This window comes from Thunnus thynnus, chromosome 6 (assembly GCF_963924715.1).
Source record: "Thunnus thynnus chromosome 6, fThuThy2.1, whole genome shotgun sequence".
Lineage (NCBI taxonomy): Eukaryota > Metazoa > Chordata > Actinopteri > Scombriformes > Scombridae > Thunnus > Thunnus thynnus.
Genome location: NC_089522.1, coordinates 22,527,231 through 22,548,606, shown reverse-complemented (window position 1 = coordinate 22,548,606; position 21,376 = coordinate 22,527,231). Strand labels below are relative to the sequence as shown.

At 38.9% G+C, this 21,376-nt stretch overlaps 1 protein-coding gene and 1 long non-coding RNA gene across 2 annotated transcripts; both read left to right on the top strand.

Annotated features, from left to right (window-relative positions):
• Positions 1-569: 569 nt before the first annotated feature.
• On the top strand, positions 570-1,165 carry LOC137185361 (uncharacterized). The gene is made up of 2 exons (XR_010928841.1): positions 570-840; positions 926-1,165. It is a non-coding gene; the product is annotated as an uncharacterized lncRNA (long non-coding RNA).
• A 10,317-nt stretch (positions 1,166-11,482) lies between these two features.
• Positions 11,483-20,967, top strand: slc6a1a (solute carrier family 6 member 1a). The gene is made up of 15 exons (XM_067592701.1): positions 11,483-11,807; positions 12,850-13,234; positions 13,478-13,609; positions 13,815-13,915; positions 14,097-14,206; positions 14,366-14,498; positions 15,189-15,323; positions 15,423-15,526; positions 16,183-16,307; positions 16,498-16,610; positions 17,267-17,398; positions 17,667-17,769; positions 18,075-18,175; positions 18,339-18,506; positions 18,662-20,967. Exons 2-15 carry the CDS (start codon positions 13,003-13,005, stop codon positions 19,121-19,123), a joined length of 2,151 nt encoding a protein of 716 aa, XP_067448802.1. The 5' UTR covers positions 11,483-11,807; positions 12,850-13,002; the 3' UTR covers positions 19,124-20,967.
• The last annotated feature ends 409 nt before the right edge of the window (positions 20,968-21,376 follow it).

Below are 21,376 nucleotides of genomic sequence, written 5' to 3'. Positions count from 1 at the left end.
TCCATTAATGGACAGATGCAAATCCAAGCATCCAAGACAGTTTTTGTAAGCATATATGAAGATCCAGTCAAACCAATTATTCTCTGCAAAAGATAGTCAAAGACCGTGTCACTGCAAAAAGAAAAAAAAAGAAAAAAACAATAATGTGCTCATGTGCATTAGCTTGTTCTTGTTCTTTTATCTGAGTTGTTTTGTTAAGGTTTTACTGCATCAGTTTCAAAATGAACAAGACACGAACTTCATGCCAACAATTCACTGTACCCCATTTGGGAAAATATATGACAGTATATTTGAATGTTGCAAGGGTAATAAGTAAACATGACTCTCCATTTTACTTATAATGCTAGCAGCCTTATGGTCATGGATTCATTACAAAATGGTCCTACCGGGTACAGCCAGAGGGACCCAAGTCAACCAGAACCTCATTTGTGAAGTGAGTGTTATTACCATTTCTTGGCGGAAAGTCAAAGAGCTCAGTCAAAAGTAGTTATTTTGCTCTTGATCTCAATCCATGTCCTTTAATATTGAGTATCAGCACAAACTGAGAAAGATCTTATATCTGTTTTGACTATGTTTTGCATAGACTGTTAGGAGGTCAGTTATACTTCCCCCTTCCGTGTGTTTCCCATTGTTTCCCCTCCCTAGTGTTTCATGTTTGTCTCCAGTCTGTCTCTCTCTGTGTTTGTGTGTTGGTGTATGCTAGGCGTGGCCACCTGGTTTCCCTCTCCCATTCAACCTGAGCACCTGCAGCTGATCTACTAATCAACTTTACAAGCCACAGCAGTATAAAGCCCCAGTTCATCTCTCCAGATTCTGCCAAATTGTTCAGTCACCAATGCGGTACAGACACTACAGCCAAGTTCCTGTTTGTTTATTTCTCTGACCTCTTGAACCCTACTAATTCTGTTCTCTGCCTGTGCCTCAGGTTCACCACGCCAGCTTCCAGTACACCTGCCATGTCAGCCTCGTCCTCGCCTGCTGTATGCCTGTTTGGATAGTGGATTTCCTGTCCGCTCTGCCCTGCCTTGAGCCCCTCTGCCTGCCTCAGTCCTTCGCCCTGCACCGCTGCCTGCTTCGCTCTCCCATATCCAAACCCAAAGAAAACTCAGCTAAGCAATCAGATCTATCTACCGCTCAAGCTACATTAAACTGCCCTTTAACCATTCCTGTGTCTCCTGGTCTAACATAGTCATAACATAGAACTAGTTAGGCCTAGTAGTAAAGCAAATATTTAAGCAATTTAAACATGTGTGACAGCTAAGTAGCAGAGTAGCTCCACTTAAAGAAAATAAAACCTGCATCAGAGGTATCCTTCGAGGGTTTCCTATATTTTGTATTGTCACTTATAGTATTTGTGGAGAGAAAGTTCAAGTGCAGTTTTTAACCAACAGAATTATAATATACGACAAGCACTTGGAGTTATGGTTAACTTGCAAAATGTTACTGAAAAAGAGCAAATCTATGCTTGTACTTGATATTTTTCACTCAATATTTGTATTTTTTAGTGTCTGAAATGTTTGATAATGCATGATGATTTTCTTGCATAGTTTTAATACACAGGACTCTTTAGTCACTACTGTATTAGGTGTCATTAAACAATGAAACAAGCAGAAAGTATCCAGATGGACCTCGTGGCAGATGGCACAGGGAAAGCTGGGAAGAAAAATTATAATGTTGATGAATACTACAGACTCCAGTACCCATTCATTTGTCCAAAATCTAAAATCTAAAAAAGGGATGTGTAAAACAACTACAACATCTGTACAAGCATAATATATTATGCCTCTACACTGGGGGCATGACATGGGTTTGGTTTGCGTGAACCTCATCCTACCTAACATTTTTCAAACCTGAATAAATAAAATAAAAATGCACATATATTATGTGTTTTCTCTGTCTGGGGAAAGCTTGTCCTTCCATTGAGTTGGGTAAAAAACAGTAGAAATGTTAATTTACCCAAAACCTGTGTTTGAAAATGTTTTAGTTGGCCAAACACATCTGTACAGGTGCTCCTTTCTCCACTGAGACAGAATCAACACAACATCTGTCTCAACAACAGATGAGTTGGTCCTAACACACCCTCATAAATGTAAAATAGTGTTGATTGTTGCACTGCTAGATGTGAATTTGTAAGAACAAACGACTTATGAATAATTTATTAAGGACATAATTTATTTATTTCATAGTTCACTGTTTGCTGATGTGTTACACAAATGACAATTTATTCTGGGGAGGTGACAAATAAACAAACAAAATATTACTTTACAAATATCTTTTTCTTTTTATATTAAACCTATGACTAATTTCTCACGGTGAGCTGAACTGAGATGATGTAGACTAGATCAAGGAAAAAAACTGTCTGACTGTAGGCTCTGTTTGGAAACATCAAGCCGTAATGCTAAGGACAAATATACTGTAAATGACATTTTGATTTATCTCAGAGCTAAAACTTCCAAAGATGTGCTGCAGCCTCTCCAATGTGAGGATTTCTTGCTTTTGTCTGTTTCATATCAATATCAGTTGAATCCCTTCAATCCCTTCCCTTTTTTTGAATGTTGATCAGACAAAATGAACAGTTTGGGCTGTAGGAACTTGTAATAACTTTGGCATTTGTTATTGTTTTTGACATATTATAGACTAGGTGATGAATTGATTGATCAAATATGCACCCCTCACTAGTAATCTTGAAAAACTGTAACCATTTAAGCGCAGAGGAGCATCTAATTAAGCATCATGCAATGTTAAGCGGTGCCATCAAGGTCAGCTTTGGGACAAAAACTCACCCAGGCAGGTAATCCATGACTTGGGCATGCTTTTGGCATTTTATGAAAAGATGTAAGATGACAGCAAGAAGCAAAACAAATGTGCATATGTGATTAGGTTGCAGATATGCACTGGTTTTATTCGAGCAAACTTAAACCAGGACTATCTCAAGATGTGTGTAGCACAGCATTCATTTTCGCTTGCCTACATGTAGGTTGTGTTTACCAGTTGGTCATCTTCTCTCCAGATGAATCCATCTTATCTCAGGCTATCAGTGTTAGCGCTGACCAAGCTGATGGCGCTAGATATTATATCCATCTTTTTCCTGTAATGAGCAATTACTGAAGCTCCTCTCCAAGATGTTGAGAGGGTTGAAGAAGTGGTTTGGGATGGATTAAAGCTGACGTCAACGGCAAATGCAAATGTGCTTCCCGAGCTTTATGTTAAAGCTCTGAATTGGGAGCTTAGCTGGGGGAATTTTGTCCACATGCTCCAACCCATTCTTGTCAGTGCTGGAAGGATTGCGTGGTCTCACTGATGGGTTGGACGACCAGCTCCCTCAGCTTTGAAGCTGATAAACCTTTTAAAACCATGACAAATATTCTCCTGCAATTTTGCCAGAGGAAAGGCAAAGAAATGAAATAGGTAGCAGGCGCAGGAATATGAAAATTTGCTCCATCCACCTCAAAGTCACCGCCATACTGCCAAGTTTTTCTTTTAAAAGGCTGAAGTGCTTACTCCTTCACAGCTTTGAGCTCATACCACAATGATTGTGTCTCCCAGAGCTGTCTTTCAGATTTTAAAACACATTAACGTGCAACCTAATACTCTTGCATCAATATGGCAGCCAATAATAACCAATAGTGTCACAGCATGGAGACGTGGTGAGTAATGGAGAAGCAATCAGCGAGCTTTTTTCTGCACAACCTCCATGTCAGTGGCGGACATGGCTGCGTGGCACAAGTTAGGCAGCAAGGGTGAGACATCCAGTCAGTTTCCATAGTGATGTGGTTGAATGGAGGGGATTAGCAGGGGCAGTGTGGTGAGAAAGGATTGCAGGCTTCTGTCAAAGCTTGCATTTAAAGAGCTCCATGTCGCCGTTCCCTCCTATTTGGTGATGCTGATGATGGACCCCTCGTCACCCTTCATTCCCTACACTTTTCCTGACACAGACATGTTTTACGTGTACTGAAATGGCTTCCTCTTTTCCACTGGAAATTTCTCAGGTGTAAAATACTTGATGAGCCAGTTACAGTAACATATGATCTGCTGCTCAATGCATAAAAAAACCTTCAGAATTAAAGGATAGGTTCACAGTTTTTTAAGTCTATCTTAAAACAATAGTCATGTGCAAATATAAACATTGAAAGGGGTTTTGTTTGCAGTGATAATTACTCTTTAAATGAGTCATCACTGAAAGCACCTCAGTTTTTTTCAAGCCTATATGATGCTTCAGTCATATAAAATAGTCAAATCAAGTGGATATCTTCTGAAGTTATTGTCCTTTTAGTACAAAATTCCCTCATTGTGTTTCCCTGTTGAGCTGTAGTGGAAAGATAATAAATAATAAGAAAATTTGTACTAAAAAGACAAGGGCGGTAACCAATGATTATTTTAATTATCGATTAATCTGTCTATTAATCGATTAGTCGTATAAATTTTCAGTTTCTAAAAGCCCAAGATGACCTCTTCATATGTCTTTTCCTCTCAGTCCAAAACCCAAAAATATTCAGTTGAGAGTGATACTCACAAATAAGCAGCTGAAACCAGTGAATATTTGGCATTTTTGCAAGAAAAAAAATGACCTAAATGATTATCAAACCAGAAGATATTCACATTTAAGAAGATGTAACCAGAGAATTTTAGCATTTTATCAAAAAAAAAGAAAAGAATCAAAACTAATAATTAATTAACAAATTAGTTGGTGATTCATTTTCTGTCAATCCACTCATCAATTAATTGACTAATTGTTGCAGATCTAAAAAGACAGTAACATTGGAAGATATCCAATTAATTTGACTAATTTGTACAGCTGAAGACTCATTATATATATATATATATATATATATATATATATACATTTAACTACATTTTTGCACAGAGGATGTCTCTGATCATGTACATTGAAAGTGCATGAGGATGAGATCTTCTAATGGCCAGTATTAACGGGAGGAATGATTACAGCAAGCAAAACCTGTTTCAATGACAGACTTGAAAAATTGTGAGCCTATTCTTTAACTTGTCTTTTGATTATTATTATTAGAACCAAGCCAGATGTAGGCTGTAGTAGAACTTTTGACCTCCATCACTTCAACAAGCATCGGAAGTTAAACACCAGACTGTTCTGTTCACAGACTGTAATCCTAAGAGTCTAATTCTTATCACTATTGCTCACCAAATGTTAAGTTAGTTTTGTGTGTAATCTCGGTCACAAAGCCTTTTCCTCCTCAAATGACACTTCATGAAAAATAAATACGGTAATCAACTTTCTCCCCCAAATTATCAGGAATCTGATTATTGTGGATTTGTCATTCATTTGTAATCAAATTGCTTTAATCCTATTGTTTGTATTTTCATCTATTACTCTGCAGCCCTGGCTGTAATTAGGACATGGGCATGTAATTATGCCTTACCAAAAAAAAAAAAAAAGAATCATGGGAGCTGAACTGCAAGTCATAGGAAGAGCATTGTAACAATAAGCCTAAAACAATTAAATGCTGGAGTATAATTTCGTTTTTTACATGAGAATGTTCCTTTGATATGCTGAGATTTAATTATTAGTCACATTGCTGAACGCTTTTATTGACATACATTGCAGTAGAGAGTCAAAAAATATTCTCAAATATACATGTAAACCCCAGAAGGAAGATGTATAAAACCATTCAAAAATTGAGGCTTTTAATACACTTTTTTCAATTTTTCAGATTTGAAAGAAGCTTGTTATTATGCCTTCAGACATACAATAACCATCTGCCGCCATCACTGAAAGTACTTCAGCATTTTTTAAAACATAATTTCTAATTTATTGCTGAGCAGACAAAAAGGGTTGCAGTATTAGTGCTCAGGTTCAGTGCCAATGCTGAGTCTGACCCTGAGTGAAAATGGGCTTCGTTTAGAGACATTTGAAGGTTTCCAACATATTAAATGAAGGTACATGTGCAATTTATCAAACAATAGGAAACTGCCATCCGCACGTCTACACCAAAAACAGTCGATTCACAGTTATTTGCTTATTTTGAAACAAAACTAAACATATACTGATACCAGAGTGTGTATTGTTACTTGTCTCACCCCATTTATTTTGGGGAGGGGGCTTGTCAGGTGGATATTTCCTTACATACACACAAATAAAATAAAAGACTGGCCTGTTAAATGAAAACAGAAGGATAAAAATGAAGAAATATGGAGAATGTGAACAAGTCTGACACCGTAAATTCTGTAAAATCTGAAGCAACACGACATGAACAAATACTTTCATGATAAGAGTGAGCTCTTTGTCAATTCTTCTTTGAATGCAAGACATCGCACGTTTTTGCTCACTGTGCAGAACACGTATCTCCAACTAGATCTGTGATACAATTTCTGTTTTTTATGTTTTTAACTTGTGAGCAATAAGTTATTATGAAATTATTGCAAGAAATATTATACAGGTACATTTTTTTTAGTGTGCTTGTATCTGTGCATTAGACCATTCTAATAACTATGATTATGTAATAGGTGTGTCATAACCCCATTATCTACTCCAGCGTCTCTGTACATACATATACATTATAGAGTATGTAAAATAGGTTATACCTTTAGCTTTGATACCTTTTTTTTTTTTTTTCATTTGAAGGTTGACTAATTTTACAGGGTTGTAGTCAGGAAGAAATCCCAATAATATCTGCTGTGAACTACATGACTAACCAAAATGAAATATTAAATAAAAGGTCAGTATCAGCCCTGATCAGTAACGTTTCAACATTATTTCTGTATTTGCATAAAAAGACGTGCAAGATTCAAGATTCAAGAGGTTTTATTTGTGTGCAACATTTGTGTGTGTGTTGCTTTAACACACATAATATATCTAGATAGACTATTAGTGCTCAAGAATGTTTAAACGGCATTTATTGCAACAGCCCCTTTAATTGTATTAAATTGTTCAGCTCATTACGAGGATCAGTCTTAACAGATTATCTCTGTAAATGCGAGTTTGTCAGCAGTAGAACCAGTGTGTCTAATTTGCCACATGACCTTTTTGTATTGATAATATTGTTTATAACAGTCATTTAAGCTGTTGTTGCTAGAATGCAACCAGATACATGGCTCTAGGATAATTCATTTCAAAGGCCCCTTTAATCTCTGACATGCATTTGTAGGTTGGCGTATATTTCTGTGTAGCCTAGATGTGCTTTTTAACCCTCAGAAGCCTAATCTGCACCATTAATGGACTTTTTGTAGAAGTTAATTAACCATTTTCAATGATAGCAGCACAGCAATCCCAGTAGAGAGCCATATAAGGAGGGAGAGACGGAGACCGATTATGCTGTTGCCTAGCAACACATGTACAAAATTTGAAGCGATTTAGTGCCCCCATACTGGTTATCATGGAGGTCATATGTTTACTAAATCCACACCGTGTGCTGGCTGTCACACAGGGCTGTCAACACATCAACGCAAGTACCTGTCCGCATCCTGCTCGCTGCACATTAACGTACTGATGCCAAACATGTCAAACCTGCAACCAGGCTGAATGTCTCTTAAATCATAACTGTCTAATTCCTTGGATTTGTGGAAACGGAATTTCTTTTGAATGAGTGGCAAATACTACATGAGAATCCCAAAAGCTCATCTTTTTCAGCTGTGGGATTTAACTTCTTTGCAATAGTTGATCCCTTCAGGAAGGTAAAATGAGAGTTTTGAAAAAAAAAAAAAAAAGAAAAAAAAACCCAAGGAGAGAAACAGAGCATGCTCCACAAATTTGGCAGAAGATTCACTCAATATTCCTGAAATATCATTGGCCAGCCCACCTCTCTGGTACCTACATCCCACAATACTTCACTGTGCATGTAAATAATATCTGGCAAATGCTGTTTGATATTTTAAAAAAAACAAAACTGTCCTCTCAGCTTGTTTTTCTTGCTTAGAAATTGTGTGTGTGTGTGTGTGAGAGAGAGAGAGAGAGAGAGAGTGAAAGAGAAAGGAGGCATACAAAGAGAGAAAGAAAGAGAGATGCGTAGGGGAGGAAGAAAGAGAGAGAGGCAAGACAGAGCTGCTGAGGCACTCACTTCACAGCAATTTAGGTCATGCTAAACAAATGCTATACTAAAGAAGCACAGACAAATAAGAGCACGTAGCCTTGAAGTGATTTCAGTGTCTGTGGAGGTTATACACAGTGGAGATCACAATGCAGTGACTCAAAATGAAAGCTGTCTACATACAGTGATGTCTCGGGTGTCTCTGTGCAGCACGTGCAGGTGTGAGGTAAATTTGATCAATCATTCCTGGGAGGACAGACCAAATTATATTTACGTCTTATAGAGAAATATTGAGTGAGCGCTTATTCGGTTATGCATTACTTCCCCGGCCAGATATGTGTATTCCAATCCCTCTATCAACAAGACACAAGTGGTGACAAGTGGTACACCGCAGCGGTATTGTACTCTACATTCTCTCAGTGCTTACAAGTCAGTGAAAATGTACAGCAGCAATCACGGTCAGAGGCTGATGAAAACAAAGAGCGGACAGCAACAGAAAAGAAAAGAAGCTGCACATCCAGGCTCTTTGTAGGATTACTTAATAAGACATATTCATCTTTTAAATACCCTGTTGAAGACTGCTTAACTGTCAAAACAAGGGTTTTGTAAATATTTTGTGTTGATTTTTTTTGTGTATTCACACTGTATTTTGCAGCTTTTGTTTTTATGTTGCACCTTTTCGGTAACAGATTTATTCTGTAATGGAGGATTCAACCAATATTTCCTTCTGTAATCGTATATGTATATGATCATATATATCATACATAATGTACGTAATGTTGCTCTCCAAATAGGTGAACCAAATCAATGTCAAAGAGTCATTTTCCTCATTATCTACCAAGTGAATTTACCTTAACCGTACATCTTATCAGCTGTATGCACAAATGATGACATTTTTGTTGAGATACTACCTGTGAAATCTTCATTCTCACTGTAGGTTGTCAGCGGATTTACCTGCATTTTTACAATTAAAAAAATAAATAAAATGGGATGTATACACAAATTTTTAGCAGGAGAAAAACAAGCCTGCGACAATATGAATAAAATATGTGAATTGCTTATGATTAGCATACTAATGACTAATCATCATGCTAATCAGTTCATTTGTGGCCTCAAATTGCGAGACTGGTGTTGAGAAATATGAGTCCATGAAAATGCATCTGAAAACTGAGGAATGCTCAGAGAATTGCTCAGAGATTACCAAGCAGTTAAAACAATCATTTCAAGGATAGTTCATTAAAAAGCAGACATCAAGGGAGAAAATGGAGGGCAGATTCATCCTCAGGAGGCTATTTCAACACTGCTTGAGCCATATAAAGTGTTGGGTTTTTTTTAACATTAAATTTGTGATATCCTCAAGTTTTTAAAATATTCCTTGAGCCCATATTTAAACTCAATTCAAACACATTTAATGTATTTATTTAATATTTCCTCTTTGATTTAAGATTTTGTCTTTTTATTCTGATTCTTCTGATTTTTATTAATTGAACCAAAGAACAAGGTGAGTAATTTCATCTTAAAATTTTCATCATGTTTTGGTAATAATACAATATAGGAAGAAATATTTGCTTTGATGCTGGTTTTCAAGTGTATATAGTCACATTTTTAATACAATAATCATAATTGTGTCCATGAAAGGCTAAAAATTGATAAGAAACTAGTAGGGAAACTGTCTATGTTAAGCGAATGGCAACTTAGTGGCATCCTTCTACCACATTAAGATGATTTTACAGCCAATGGGCCAGTAAAGAGGGGCAAACCCAAGCCTCAATCTCAGTCACATTCTCTAAAAGCCATTAAAAGACAGGACAAGTAACCCCAGCCTAATGGAGCACGTACAGCATTCACAAGGAGCCAAATACAAGCATCCGATTGAAATTAAGAGACTGAGGGCTGCTGGTGAAAAGGGCAGTGAGCTGAATCAAACCAAAGCTGCAGGGTTAGGAGGTCAACCGGCTGAGCGTACATGTCACCAGCTCATTGGACATGCCTGTGTGCTCCATCAGCAGGTGTATAAATATGTGTCATGTTTCACACCCCATATCCGCAGGGACGGCATCCCAGATGGGCTTTTAAATGCTGCATTTCATGTGGTATCATTTAGTAGGTTAGTTCACCCCTCATTGGTTTTGCCATCTGGTGCCCTCTCAGCCTGTGATGGGAACACACTGAAGTCTAAATGCTCCTGATCTCATTGCTAGAGCATTTCCAGCAGTTTACACCACAGTCAGGATGCACTCACTCCACCTCAACTTAGTGACATTTAAAAAAAAAAAGTGCACCTACATGTTCTGATTTTTCAGCAGGAGACTAAATGATGCCAGGCAACACGTGTGGAGTTTGCAAACAAAACTACAAGTATGGAGACAAACTACAAAGCCTTCAAATGTGGTGAAGTAAGACGTTAAAGTGCAGATAAGTAGAAGCCAACATTACATCACTGTTCACGTAAGAAAAACAGCTGATCTAAAGGGAAAAACGTGCGCTTAAATATTCAAGTAAATCAAACAAGTGGGCCTAAATACCGGCTGCGAATCACTTACCGCTGCACTTACAATTGACGAACTGCTCCTTAAAGAAGTGTTTCGCTCTTGTCTTTCACTTTCCGGATGGTTTTTCTTTAGAAAAAAAGAAGAAAAAACAAAAAAAAAATCCGCGACTGGATCCACTCTTCGCTGATTTGCTGCACATGTGAACAGATTTTTTTTCCCCCGCTTTGTGTTTTTTTTTCTTCCAATCTTTAAACATTTTTCCTTTTCTTTCTTTCATTTTTCTTGTTTTTAAATTGTGAATAAGCTTATTCCACGAGTTTACTCTTCTCATATCATCCCCTCATTTGTGGAAGACGTCGGGCTTTGGACGATTACAGGCAGAGTTAGACAAGCAGCCAATGTTCCCTCCCTTTATTGACGGGCTCCCTTTATCACAATTTGCCAGATTTGCAGACAGCCGCTGACTGGCCTCACCTTCCAAATACACGCGTTTGGACCTGATAATGATGCTTACATTACCCTCCATATGGTTTCATTTTGCACTTCGACAATACATTATGGAGGGGAGGATGGGGTGCTCTTTTTGTGGGGAGGTCGAGGGGGGGTCCTATTTTGTAGTGTTGGGCGCAGAGACAATGACATTTTTTTAAGCAGTTGACTCTTTAAAGTGTGTGAAATAAAGATTCAGAAAGCCCCAAAATTGACCAATATTTATCACTTTGAAATGGGATAATTTATCATTTTCATTCAGTTTCCATAGATTGCAAAACTTGCTTGCCTAGCTATGGGAGGTGATGGCACAAAAACGTGAATACCTCGTTATTGATTTTTATTAAAACGAGGTAAAAGAGTAAAACAAATTGAAATGTTAAAAAAACAAACATGCTGCAAGTGCGATGTCAGTGTAGCCTATAGATGAGGATGGGGATGAAGAGGAGGAGGAGGGGTGGGGGGGCGACTTTGAGATGACATTGAGGCTGTGTAGATGGGAGTTGAGTCTCTGGTTGTTGATGTTAGACAGTCGCACAAGGCGAAGCGGCTGCTGCCCGTGTTGATTCAGCCTCCTCCTCCTCCTCCTCTTCCTCCTCCTCTTCCTCCTCCTGGTCTTCAGCACTGCTCCCCGCTGGACAGCTCCTGCTTGGACACCTCTAACGCTGCATGGTCCCTTTAAGTCTTTTAATGGAAGTAAAATCTATTTATGTTCCAAGAAATATTGGGAGTTTACAACTTCGCCCACAGGAGGAATCTACGGATACCTCGTTTCGAGATTTGTGGCAGGCAGCGTATCCTCGGCGGCACAGATCACAGATTCATTGTGAGTAAACTGGCTGCTGAATTCCTGCGTCTGTCTGTGCGTGTGTGCGTGTTTGAACCCTCATACAAACGAGACTCCTTAATGTATGATTCATTCTTTCATTTTTGTCTTTGCAGCGATGGTGACTGTGATTAAATTGTGAATGATACTATCAATATGTTGCTGGGGTCAATGTAATGACTGCATGATGAGCTCTGCACCTACACGCTATAGTCAATTAAATGCAGAATTGATTACTGGTGTCTAGTCTATTGGATGATGCAAATGTGGCATTCTCATGTGTTTAATAAAGCGTTTGGTTCTCAGTTAATCGGTTAGAATGGGGTGGCTATTTGTGCAGCCTGATGCGTAAAGCTTTTACGCATTGGACATCCCTTTGTCTCCACTGTGCGTTTTGTGTTCCAGTTTGTTTGAGACCTCTCTGTATCCCTGCTGTTCAATTTCCCTGCTGTGGATAACTGTTAGGAGAATCTGCAGGTGGTAATTGGTGGACTCCACTTCATTACACTTAATTCTCATAGGCTATTTGGTATTGCTACGGTGCGTTTTGCGCTTGAAGTGTACGTTTTGGATCCTGTCGTTTGTCTTAAAGTTTTCCTTTTTTCGTTGATGTTAGTAATGTCATTTATTTATTTATTTATTTATTTGGTTTATTTAATTGCAGACTTTGTTTAGCCTATCATGTGTGTAATGATCTGGCTTTGGCTGCTGTTAATTTACGCGCAATCTGTCGTCTGTGTTTTACTTATGGGAGCAAGTCCAGCATGACTTTGCCATCGATGGTTTTTGGTGTTTGTTGATTCTGATATGAATGAAAATTTTGTCAGGGAACCAAATGTTCATGAGATGCTTTAGTCTGCGTTTTTGAATGCACATTCCAGAGTAAACAGTATATATTTGAATTTAATTGATATTGTTTTATTGTACCTGCCGGGGAGTAAATGGATGTAGTGCTAAATGTTCATATTTGCTTCCTAAGTAACCACATTTTCAGCGCCTCCTGGAAAAAAAAAACGACCAATTACTCTATTCACGATTCCAGGTTAACGGCGACTGACGAGCCGTGCGCGCACAGGCTGCATCTCCAGACATTTGGTCCAAAGGTTAGGTCTGAAAAACCGCGAAGCTGCTGTCTACGTGGACCGGTGCTGAAGCCTCCCGTCCGACTGCCAGGACCTCTGCCAAATCCAGAGAGATGGCGACGAACGGCACCAAAACGGATGGACAAGTCACAGAACTAAACGAGGTGGCCACTAATAATGACAAACCCAAGTCACTGGACGTGAAACCCGAAAAGCAGAAAAAGGAGTTGCCTGATAGAGAAACATGGGCGGGAAAATTTGATTTCCTCCTGTCGTGTGTGGGTTATGCAATTGGACTGGGAAACGTATGGAGATTTCCCTATCTCTGTGGAAAAAACGGTGGAGGTAAACATGATTTTTTTTTCACTGCTAATTTAAGCAAACTGCACGGCCCATTCAGCTCCAAGACGCACATAGTCGAGCTTATCTAATTGACCGTGTAGATGACATGAAAAGAATATCACCTACATTTGCAACCCTAATTAATTGACGTTGTGCTGTGGTGTTTTAAGTAATGCATCAGTGCAGTTTTAGCCTGAGATTGGTCATTTTTTTCATGAATAACTTGATCTACTTTCGTCCATCCAGGAGCCTTCTTGATTCCCTATTTTTTGACTCTCATATTTGCTGGGGTCCCCTTGTTTCTACTGGAATGCTCCCTTGGTCAATACACCTCAATTGGAGGGCTTGGTGTGTGGAAACTGGCTCCTATGTTTAAAGGTATATTTCACTTAAACCAAACATTTCTGGAAATTTGTTTCTTAATACCATATAAGAAATAATCTTTATTTTGCAATAATCCATGCTGAAAAATATTTATAGTATTTGGTGTTTTTGTAGAAATAATTATGACTATGGGGATTTATGGAGGCCACACATCCAGTGATAGTTTTACTACAATGCCTTATTCGTTTCTGTATGATAGGTGTGGGCCTTGCAGCAGCTGTCCTGTCCTTCTGGCTTAACATTTACTACATTGTAATCATTGCCTGGGCTATTTACTACCTGTACAACTCCTTCTCCTCTGTAAGTATAATCATACAGTGTACATACAGTGTACTACTTCGTAAAAAGCTGAAACCAGCATAGGGTCAAGGTTGTTATATCATCAGGAATTGTAGAGTGTGATACCTGTAAGAAATGACAAATCCCTAAATATGTCAAAGAGGAGAACAAAAAAAAACCCACTATAATTTCTGTTTTTCAGGATCTTCCATGGAGCTCATGTAACAATCCATGGAACACAGAGAAATGTTATACAAACTACTCCATTACAGATACCACCAATCTCACCAGTGCAGTAGTGGAGTTTTGGGAGTAAGATATTGACTTGCTTTCTTTTGCTTTCACAACAGCAGAGCTTTAAAGTATCCTGCATGCATCCCCGAGATACATAAAAGACAGCCACCTCTGCTGCATGGTTATTTCTGTGTGTGTGTGTGTAATAGTCTTATTGTTGCTCGCTCTGACTTATAGGCGCAACGTGCATGAAATGACCGATGGCTTGGAAAAACCAGGCCAGATTCGAGTGCCACTGGCAATAACGCTGGCCATCGCTTGGGTCCTTGTGTACTTCTGTATCTGGAAAGGGGTTGGCTGGACAGGGAAGGTAAGATGTTTGCCAGATTTGGGTATCCAAGACCTCTTATGCTATACTGATCCCCAAATAGAGGCAGTATGTGACAGCAATGCAATATTAATCAGTCTAATATCACCTCATCAATCATTTAGATTGCAGTCAGCATTGTCCAGATTGATTTTTAAAACAAGGGAAGAAGGCATCAAACACTCATGTTCACTAATCCAGCTCCGCCTCATGGTGGCTCCTCTAATTCCAATTCTCCTGACACAGTGTCTATACTGAGTGTGGATTCATGATAGGAGGAGCAACAGCCATACGCTACAATCTGGTTTTGTCCTCTCTCTTCACTTGAAGCAGTTTCCCTCCCTTGTGGTGCCACATTTCGAAAGTCTATTGCATCACGTGACCATGGCGAATAAAATTTGTTTTGGTCACAAAGTACCCCATCCCCCTGCACATTTTGCTCACAAATTGCTTACACAGTTTCGTAAACGCACAGAGACAGAGGGAGCTGATTCAAAGTGAAGCTGCAGTGGTTTCTTTGCTGGATATTTGGTCTCTTCATCTGTTTTGTTTTTGTTTTTGTTTTTTTGTCTGAATCAGACTGAGGAAAATGTCTTTCTGAAAAATCAGAAATTTACAAATTCTGTCTGCATCATAAATTTTGTGTAAGATGCAGTGATGTCGCCCTGCTAATAACCGTCTCACATTTTATAGGTTGTTTACTTCTCGGCTACATATCCCTACTTCATGCTGTTTATTCTCTTCATCCGTGGGGTGACTCTACCTGGAGCTAAAGAGGGAATTCTCTTCTATATCACCCCTGACTTTGAAAAACTCAAAGAATCTGGGGTAATGACATATTATTACGTGATTCATAACTATGCACTGCATGCATGAGTGAGCAAAGCTCAGCCCTCACACAGCTAAATGTGTGTGTTTTTTTGTCAGGTATGGCTAGATGCAGCAACCCAGATCTTTTTTTCCTACGGATTGGGATTGGGGTCACTTATAGCTCTGGGCAGCTATAACCCTTTCAATAACAATGTTTACAGGTAAGACTGGTGATGTTTCATGAATAGAAGATCATCTATGAGACAGAGAATTCTGCTGAATTTAATATAACAGTGCAAATTGTAATAACAGCTGAAGATGACATTAATTAAATTGCTGCTATCTTATTATATTATACGCCCCCTATTAAAGACCCATATTCAAGGGTACTGCTTAAGAGCCCTTAATGGGTCCTATTAATGTGAGTTACTGGCATGAATATAATAAAAATCTAAGGGAAAGACTCTTCCTTGCTCTGGGTGTGCGTGCAAATAACTGTGATTGCAAAGCCTGAGTGTTTTCTCCAGCAGCCCCATGGTTCTGGGTCACATAAACAATCAGTTACATAAAAATAGTTGCATTCATTTTGTGTGCTTGTTTCAAATGGATCTATGTCCCGACCTCTATATCTATGAGGATTCTTATTATTTATTATTAAATTAAATCTCTTTACATCTGTCTTAAAGAATAAAAAATAGGTTTTTGTCAAACGTGTATGAGCAAAAGGAGTAAATTGCAGCAATGTATGATCTCAGCTGTTCTTTCAGATCTCAGTCTCACGTGCAGACTATTTTCAGGAAGCTCAATACAGAAAAATAATAATACAAGTCAACTTAAATCTTTGACAACAGGCCTATTCTATATTTCCTCTCTCCAGAGACTCTATTATTGTGTGCTGCATCAACTCATGTACCAGCATGTTTGCTGGCTTTGTAATCTTCTCTATTGTTGGCTTCATGGCACATGTGACAAAGAAAGACATTGCCGACGTAGCAGCTTCAGGTAACTACGGATTGCATATATGCCTTCTTCTGTAAATGTTCTGTCACTGCAAACAAAAAAGGTGCACTGTCATTGATGCTGACTGCTAAACACAGCTTTTGTCATTACATTTACATTATAATATGTGTCTGCAGTTATATGAGAGTGCTATAAGTAACCCTGATGAAATTTTTTCCTGTTTACTCTCCAGGTCCTGGCTTAGCTTTTCTGGCCTACCCAGAGGCTGTAACCCAGTTGCCTGTGTCTCCTCTCTGGGCCATTCTGTTCTTCTCCATGCTGCTCATGCTGGGGATAGACAGCCAGGTAAGGGGCTTGGAGATGATCTGCTCATGGGCTGACCTAAATATTTAAATGCAGGTACATATCATGCAGCTCACCCCTGCTCTCTGCATGATAAGCATGCAATTTGCTTCTTGTGGACAGATATAGCTGAGCTTTGACATCAGCTGTCAAGTCTTTTTAATGCAACTTTATCACCTCCATGTGCCTGCAGGTTCCGCTGTCTGTGTGTATCTTTTTTTTGTGTATGATATTTGGGTTCGAATAAGGCCACAGAAACTAGAAAAATATATATACAGGCAGCCATACACCGGCTATGACCACCAGCACTTTAAAGTAAATGACATAAATCATAACCATATTCTAAATGTCATAGCAACAGCGCTTTTGCATATCAGGGCTATTACCAAAATGGCCCCCAAGAAGTGGTCATTCAAAAGATTATGTTAGTGTTTTTGTCTCATGGTTTGGTGCACACTACAATTCTTTGTCATCAGTCAGCGTAAGCCCAAAAATGAAGCTTCGGAAAACGATATATTTTGCCAGTTATTCACAGTGGTCTATGTTAGAATAGAAAATATATATTAAAAAATATGTATGTAGAAATAAGCAGCAAGGTGCAAATATTGCACACAGTCACATTTGATGCTTAATATTGTTTCTATGATTCTGTTCTTCAGTTCTGCACTGTTGAAGGCTTCATCACTGCTCTGGTGGATGAATTTCCCAGAGCTCTTAGGGGTAGACGAGAGCTCTTCATCGCAGTTGTCTGTCTGGTGTCCTATGTGATCGGACTTTCAAACATCACACAGGTACAACAGGGCAGCTCTCCCATGTTGCCGACTACTCACTATCAATGGCACCATATTAAACAATACTTCAGCATGAAAATCGATACGAGAATTGAAAGATGTAAGATGTGATTAAGTCTATGAATCTAAGTAGTGGACAAAAGCCAATTTAGAATAGTAGATTTTCTGACTTGTTCTCTTAATGGCAATTAATACATTACCATGTTATGTTATGCTGTATCTGCACATAGAGTCTTTCTGTAACACTGATCCATTTTTCTGTAACCAGGGTGGAATCTATGTGTTCAAACTGTTTGACTACTACTCTGCCAGTGGAATGTGTCTGCTGTTCTTGGTCTTCTTTGAATGCATCTCCATATCCTGGTGCTACGGTGTGTATCATCAATATTTCATCAAATATAGCAAAAAAAAGGAACAAATTATCAATATATTATCTTTCCAATTAAATTAAGTTGTTGAAATATGGCACATATGAAAAGTCGGGGGAAATATGAAGGTTAGAAAACGTCATACCTATCCAGAGATGTTCGCGCAGCCTCAAACGCTGTTCAGCCTCAAGGTCATGAGCACTCGTGTGTTCCACCTCGCCATCCTCATCATCATGCATGGCAGACCAGCAGCAAATTGAAATAAATTGGATATGAATATTTTGATCATAGATTCATTTGTCTCGCAGGTGTGAACAAGTTCTACGACAACATCCAGGAGATGATTGGCTACAAGCCTTGTATATGGTGGAAGCTGTGCTGGGTCGTGTTCACCCCTCTCATCGTCGGTGTGAGTAGTCTGAACTAATACAACAGTACATGTAAAGTCATGACATGAAAAATGAAACAATAAATAAAGTCAATATTATCTGCCTGCAGCCATGTCAGGCTGAGACAGTGGTGCCTGTAGTCAGTGGTGTCAGGATGTATAAAGCGTCTCATGTCTCCCACAGGGGGTGTTCTTGTTCAGTGCCATACAAATGGTTCCTCTCACAATGGGAGACTACGTGTTCCCTGGCTGGGGTCAGGGAGTAGGCTGGCTCATGGCGCTGTCCTCCATGGTTCTCATACCAGGATACATGGTCTATATGTATCTCGGACTCAAGGGAACTTACAAAGAGGTAAGAAGTGAGCTGTCCGTTGGGTTTGTTGGGTGATGGGAACAGGTTTTGCTACCTTGTGTTGCCAGATTTTTTGGGATCCGGTTGTTTGCTTTTCTACCCATAAACTAATGCTTTCTGTTATGTAAGTAATTTGCGTTGTTCTTCTCTCCCAGCGACTTCGGATAATGCTTCAGCCTCCTGCAGTTGTCAGGCGACCTCAGGAGAATGGACCTGAGCAGCAGGCGGAGACCAACGCCGCTAATCTCTCCAGCCCTGCCAATCCAGCCAATCCCGCCAGCCCTGCCAACCCAGCTCCCGCAAACCCCGCCAGCCCAACCAGTCCAGCTCCTGTCAACTCAACCAGCCCTGTGAGCCCCACTAACCCGGCTCCTCCACCAGCTAATCCAGGCACCGCTGCTAGCCCGGTGAACCCAGCCACTAGTCCCACAATCTCTACCACCATCACCACCACCATCACCACCACCACCACCGCAGCAAGTCCGGCTAATCCCACCACCACAACAGTTAGCCCAACCAGCCCACCGCCCAACCCAGCTAGCCCAACGGAGCCTGTTAACCCCCCAAACCCAACAAGTCCAATCTCTAACCTGACCAATGCGGAGGCCAACGTGTAGACAACAAAGAAACCCTCATGGAGCATGTAGACAAAAGAGAACATTACAAAGGACTTCCAAGATTTTAATTGATTCACCTACCTCCAGGGGCAATATGTGATCAAAACAGATTTTCGAACCATTGTTTAATTTTTCTGCATTTGTAAAACCAAGCCAATGATGTCTTATTGTTGGTTTGCATTCTGAAAACAATATCAAAGACTGTTAGTGTTCACAAATACAACCATAAATCTGAATAAAAAATGTAAACATACTGTGTAATACTGTGAGAAAAGAAAAAAACATAGAGATATAGATTAGAGATTTGTTGAATATCTTCATGAATCAAGTAAATACCGTGTGAATATAGTAGATGAAGTAGTGAACAAAATTGACATCATTGAAGAGTGCGAGGGATGGCGTCAATTTTATTGTGGATGTTTACTAAACCTCACGCAGTTGTCTCTTTTCCAAACGTTGCACTCTGTGAGGTAAACTACAAGCCACAAGGCGAACAGAGGGAGCTCTGAGTAAGCACAATGCCAATAAGAAGTTCATGTTTAGGAGTAATCTGGAGAAATCCAGTATTTGTTGCAAAAGATTTTGTGTGTGAGAGAGACTGTTATTTTTCCTTCCTTTTTTTTCAGTAAAAAAAAAATAAGAGAAAACTTTTATGTGATCGAAACATTTTTAGAATTATTTTTAGGATGTTTTATACTATATGTGTTGTGATGGAGGACCAAAATCAATAGGCAGACAAAAGCAAAAACTATGCCAGTTAGTGGTTGGCAAAGCACCGGGTACAAAGAAGTACAAAAAAAAAAAAAAAAAAAAAAAAAAAAAGCACAGGGTTAGAAAAGTGATTTCCAAACAATGACTATCCCTTAATGCTGACAGTCAATCCTGTTTACGTTTTGCATGCTTTCCTCAGGAACATCAGTGGAAAATTTCTGAAATGTCTCCTGACAAACGAAAAAAAAAAAGAAGAAGAAGAAGAAGAACAGAGAAGGCCTTAAGCCAATACACCAATTTCAGCTAAGCCATAGTCTGTTTACATGACTGGGCAGAACTACAAAATACCACTTTGTATGCTAGCACAAAAACCTGGACCAACTCTGTGTTTGAGTACAGTCATTATTTTTTCTTTATGTGTAATGATCAATCATAGTTTGATCAATATGTATTCAGCAATACATATGTAGATGTATAAGTGCAGGCCAGTAAGCAAGTGGTCTGTTTCTCTTTTTGTTTATGTTGTCTTTGCTTTACTGGTGAAAAGCACAAAGCTTTAATTTCCCCAGACTTTTGCCATGGCGTGTTAGGACAATGTTAGTTTGCTTCTATGGCAGCTACTGTGAAAGGCATCTGGTTGAACAGAACATGTTTACTATGAAAAGCAAAACAACTGAGCGAAAATGTGAAATGGCTACAGTTCATGTCCTGTGAATTTTGTATAAAGTTACTCTACCACAGTTTTCTCTGGAACTTTGTTGTAAAACTGTACCGTGTAAAACATGTAACTGTGAATGTCTGTAATACATTGGAAGTTATTGTCTAAATGTTGAAAAAATGGAGTTGCTGTTTTCTGCAATAATATTTTGATCACAGAAGCTAAAGCACATATCTTACAGAAATATACGAAATGATGATGACGATGAAGATACTGACGATTATATTAAAAATAGAAACTATGTCTAGTAAAACAATATTGTTTTGTATATTTTTAACTGTCTCACTGCCTAATGTAAAACATAATATAAACATGATATGTATCTAAATGGTGTCACATGATAAAGCACGATTGTTATGTTATACAAACAGAAAAAGACTGAAAAAATAAAGAATTATAGAAAATATAAATACAATACATGCCTGGCATATGTCCCTTATAGCATGTGTGTTTAAAGTAGCGGTCCCATGCTTTTCAACGCTGTTATCAGGGAATTAGGTCAATCCAACTATCCTATCAAAAGATGCACGCTGCGCTGAACCCTCCTGCAGTAATTGGCTATTGTTCCTTTTCTTGTAAATAAACCCTGTTGTTATCCATAGAGTATTTCTACTATCACATTTGAGAAAATGTGAAACCAATAAGATTACAAGCAGGGATTAAGTTAAAAAAAAATGTGTTGTATATCTGGGTTCATTTTTTGTTTATTTTGAATGAGGCCAGGTGGGACCTTTAAAATGAAACAAAACCATTCTTTAGAGGTTTTGAGTGAAGATGACATCCAGCTTAACTCTACCAAGGGGGTAAAAAAAAAGGAACTAAAC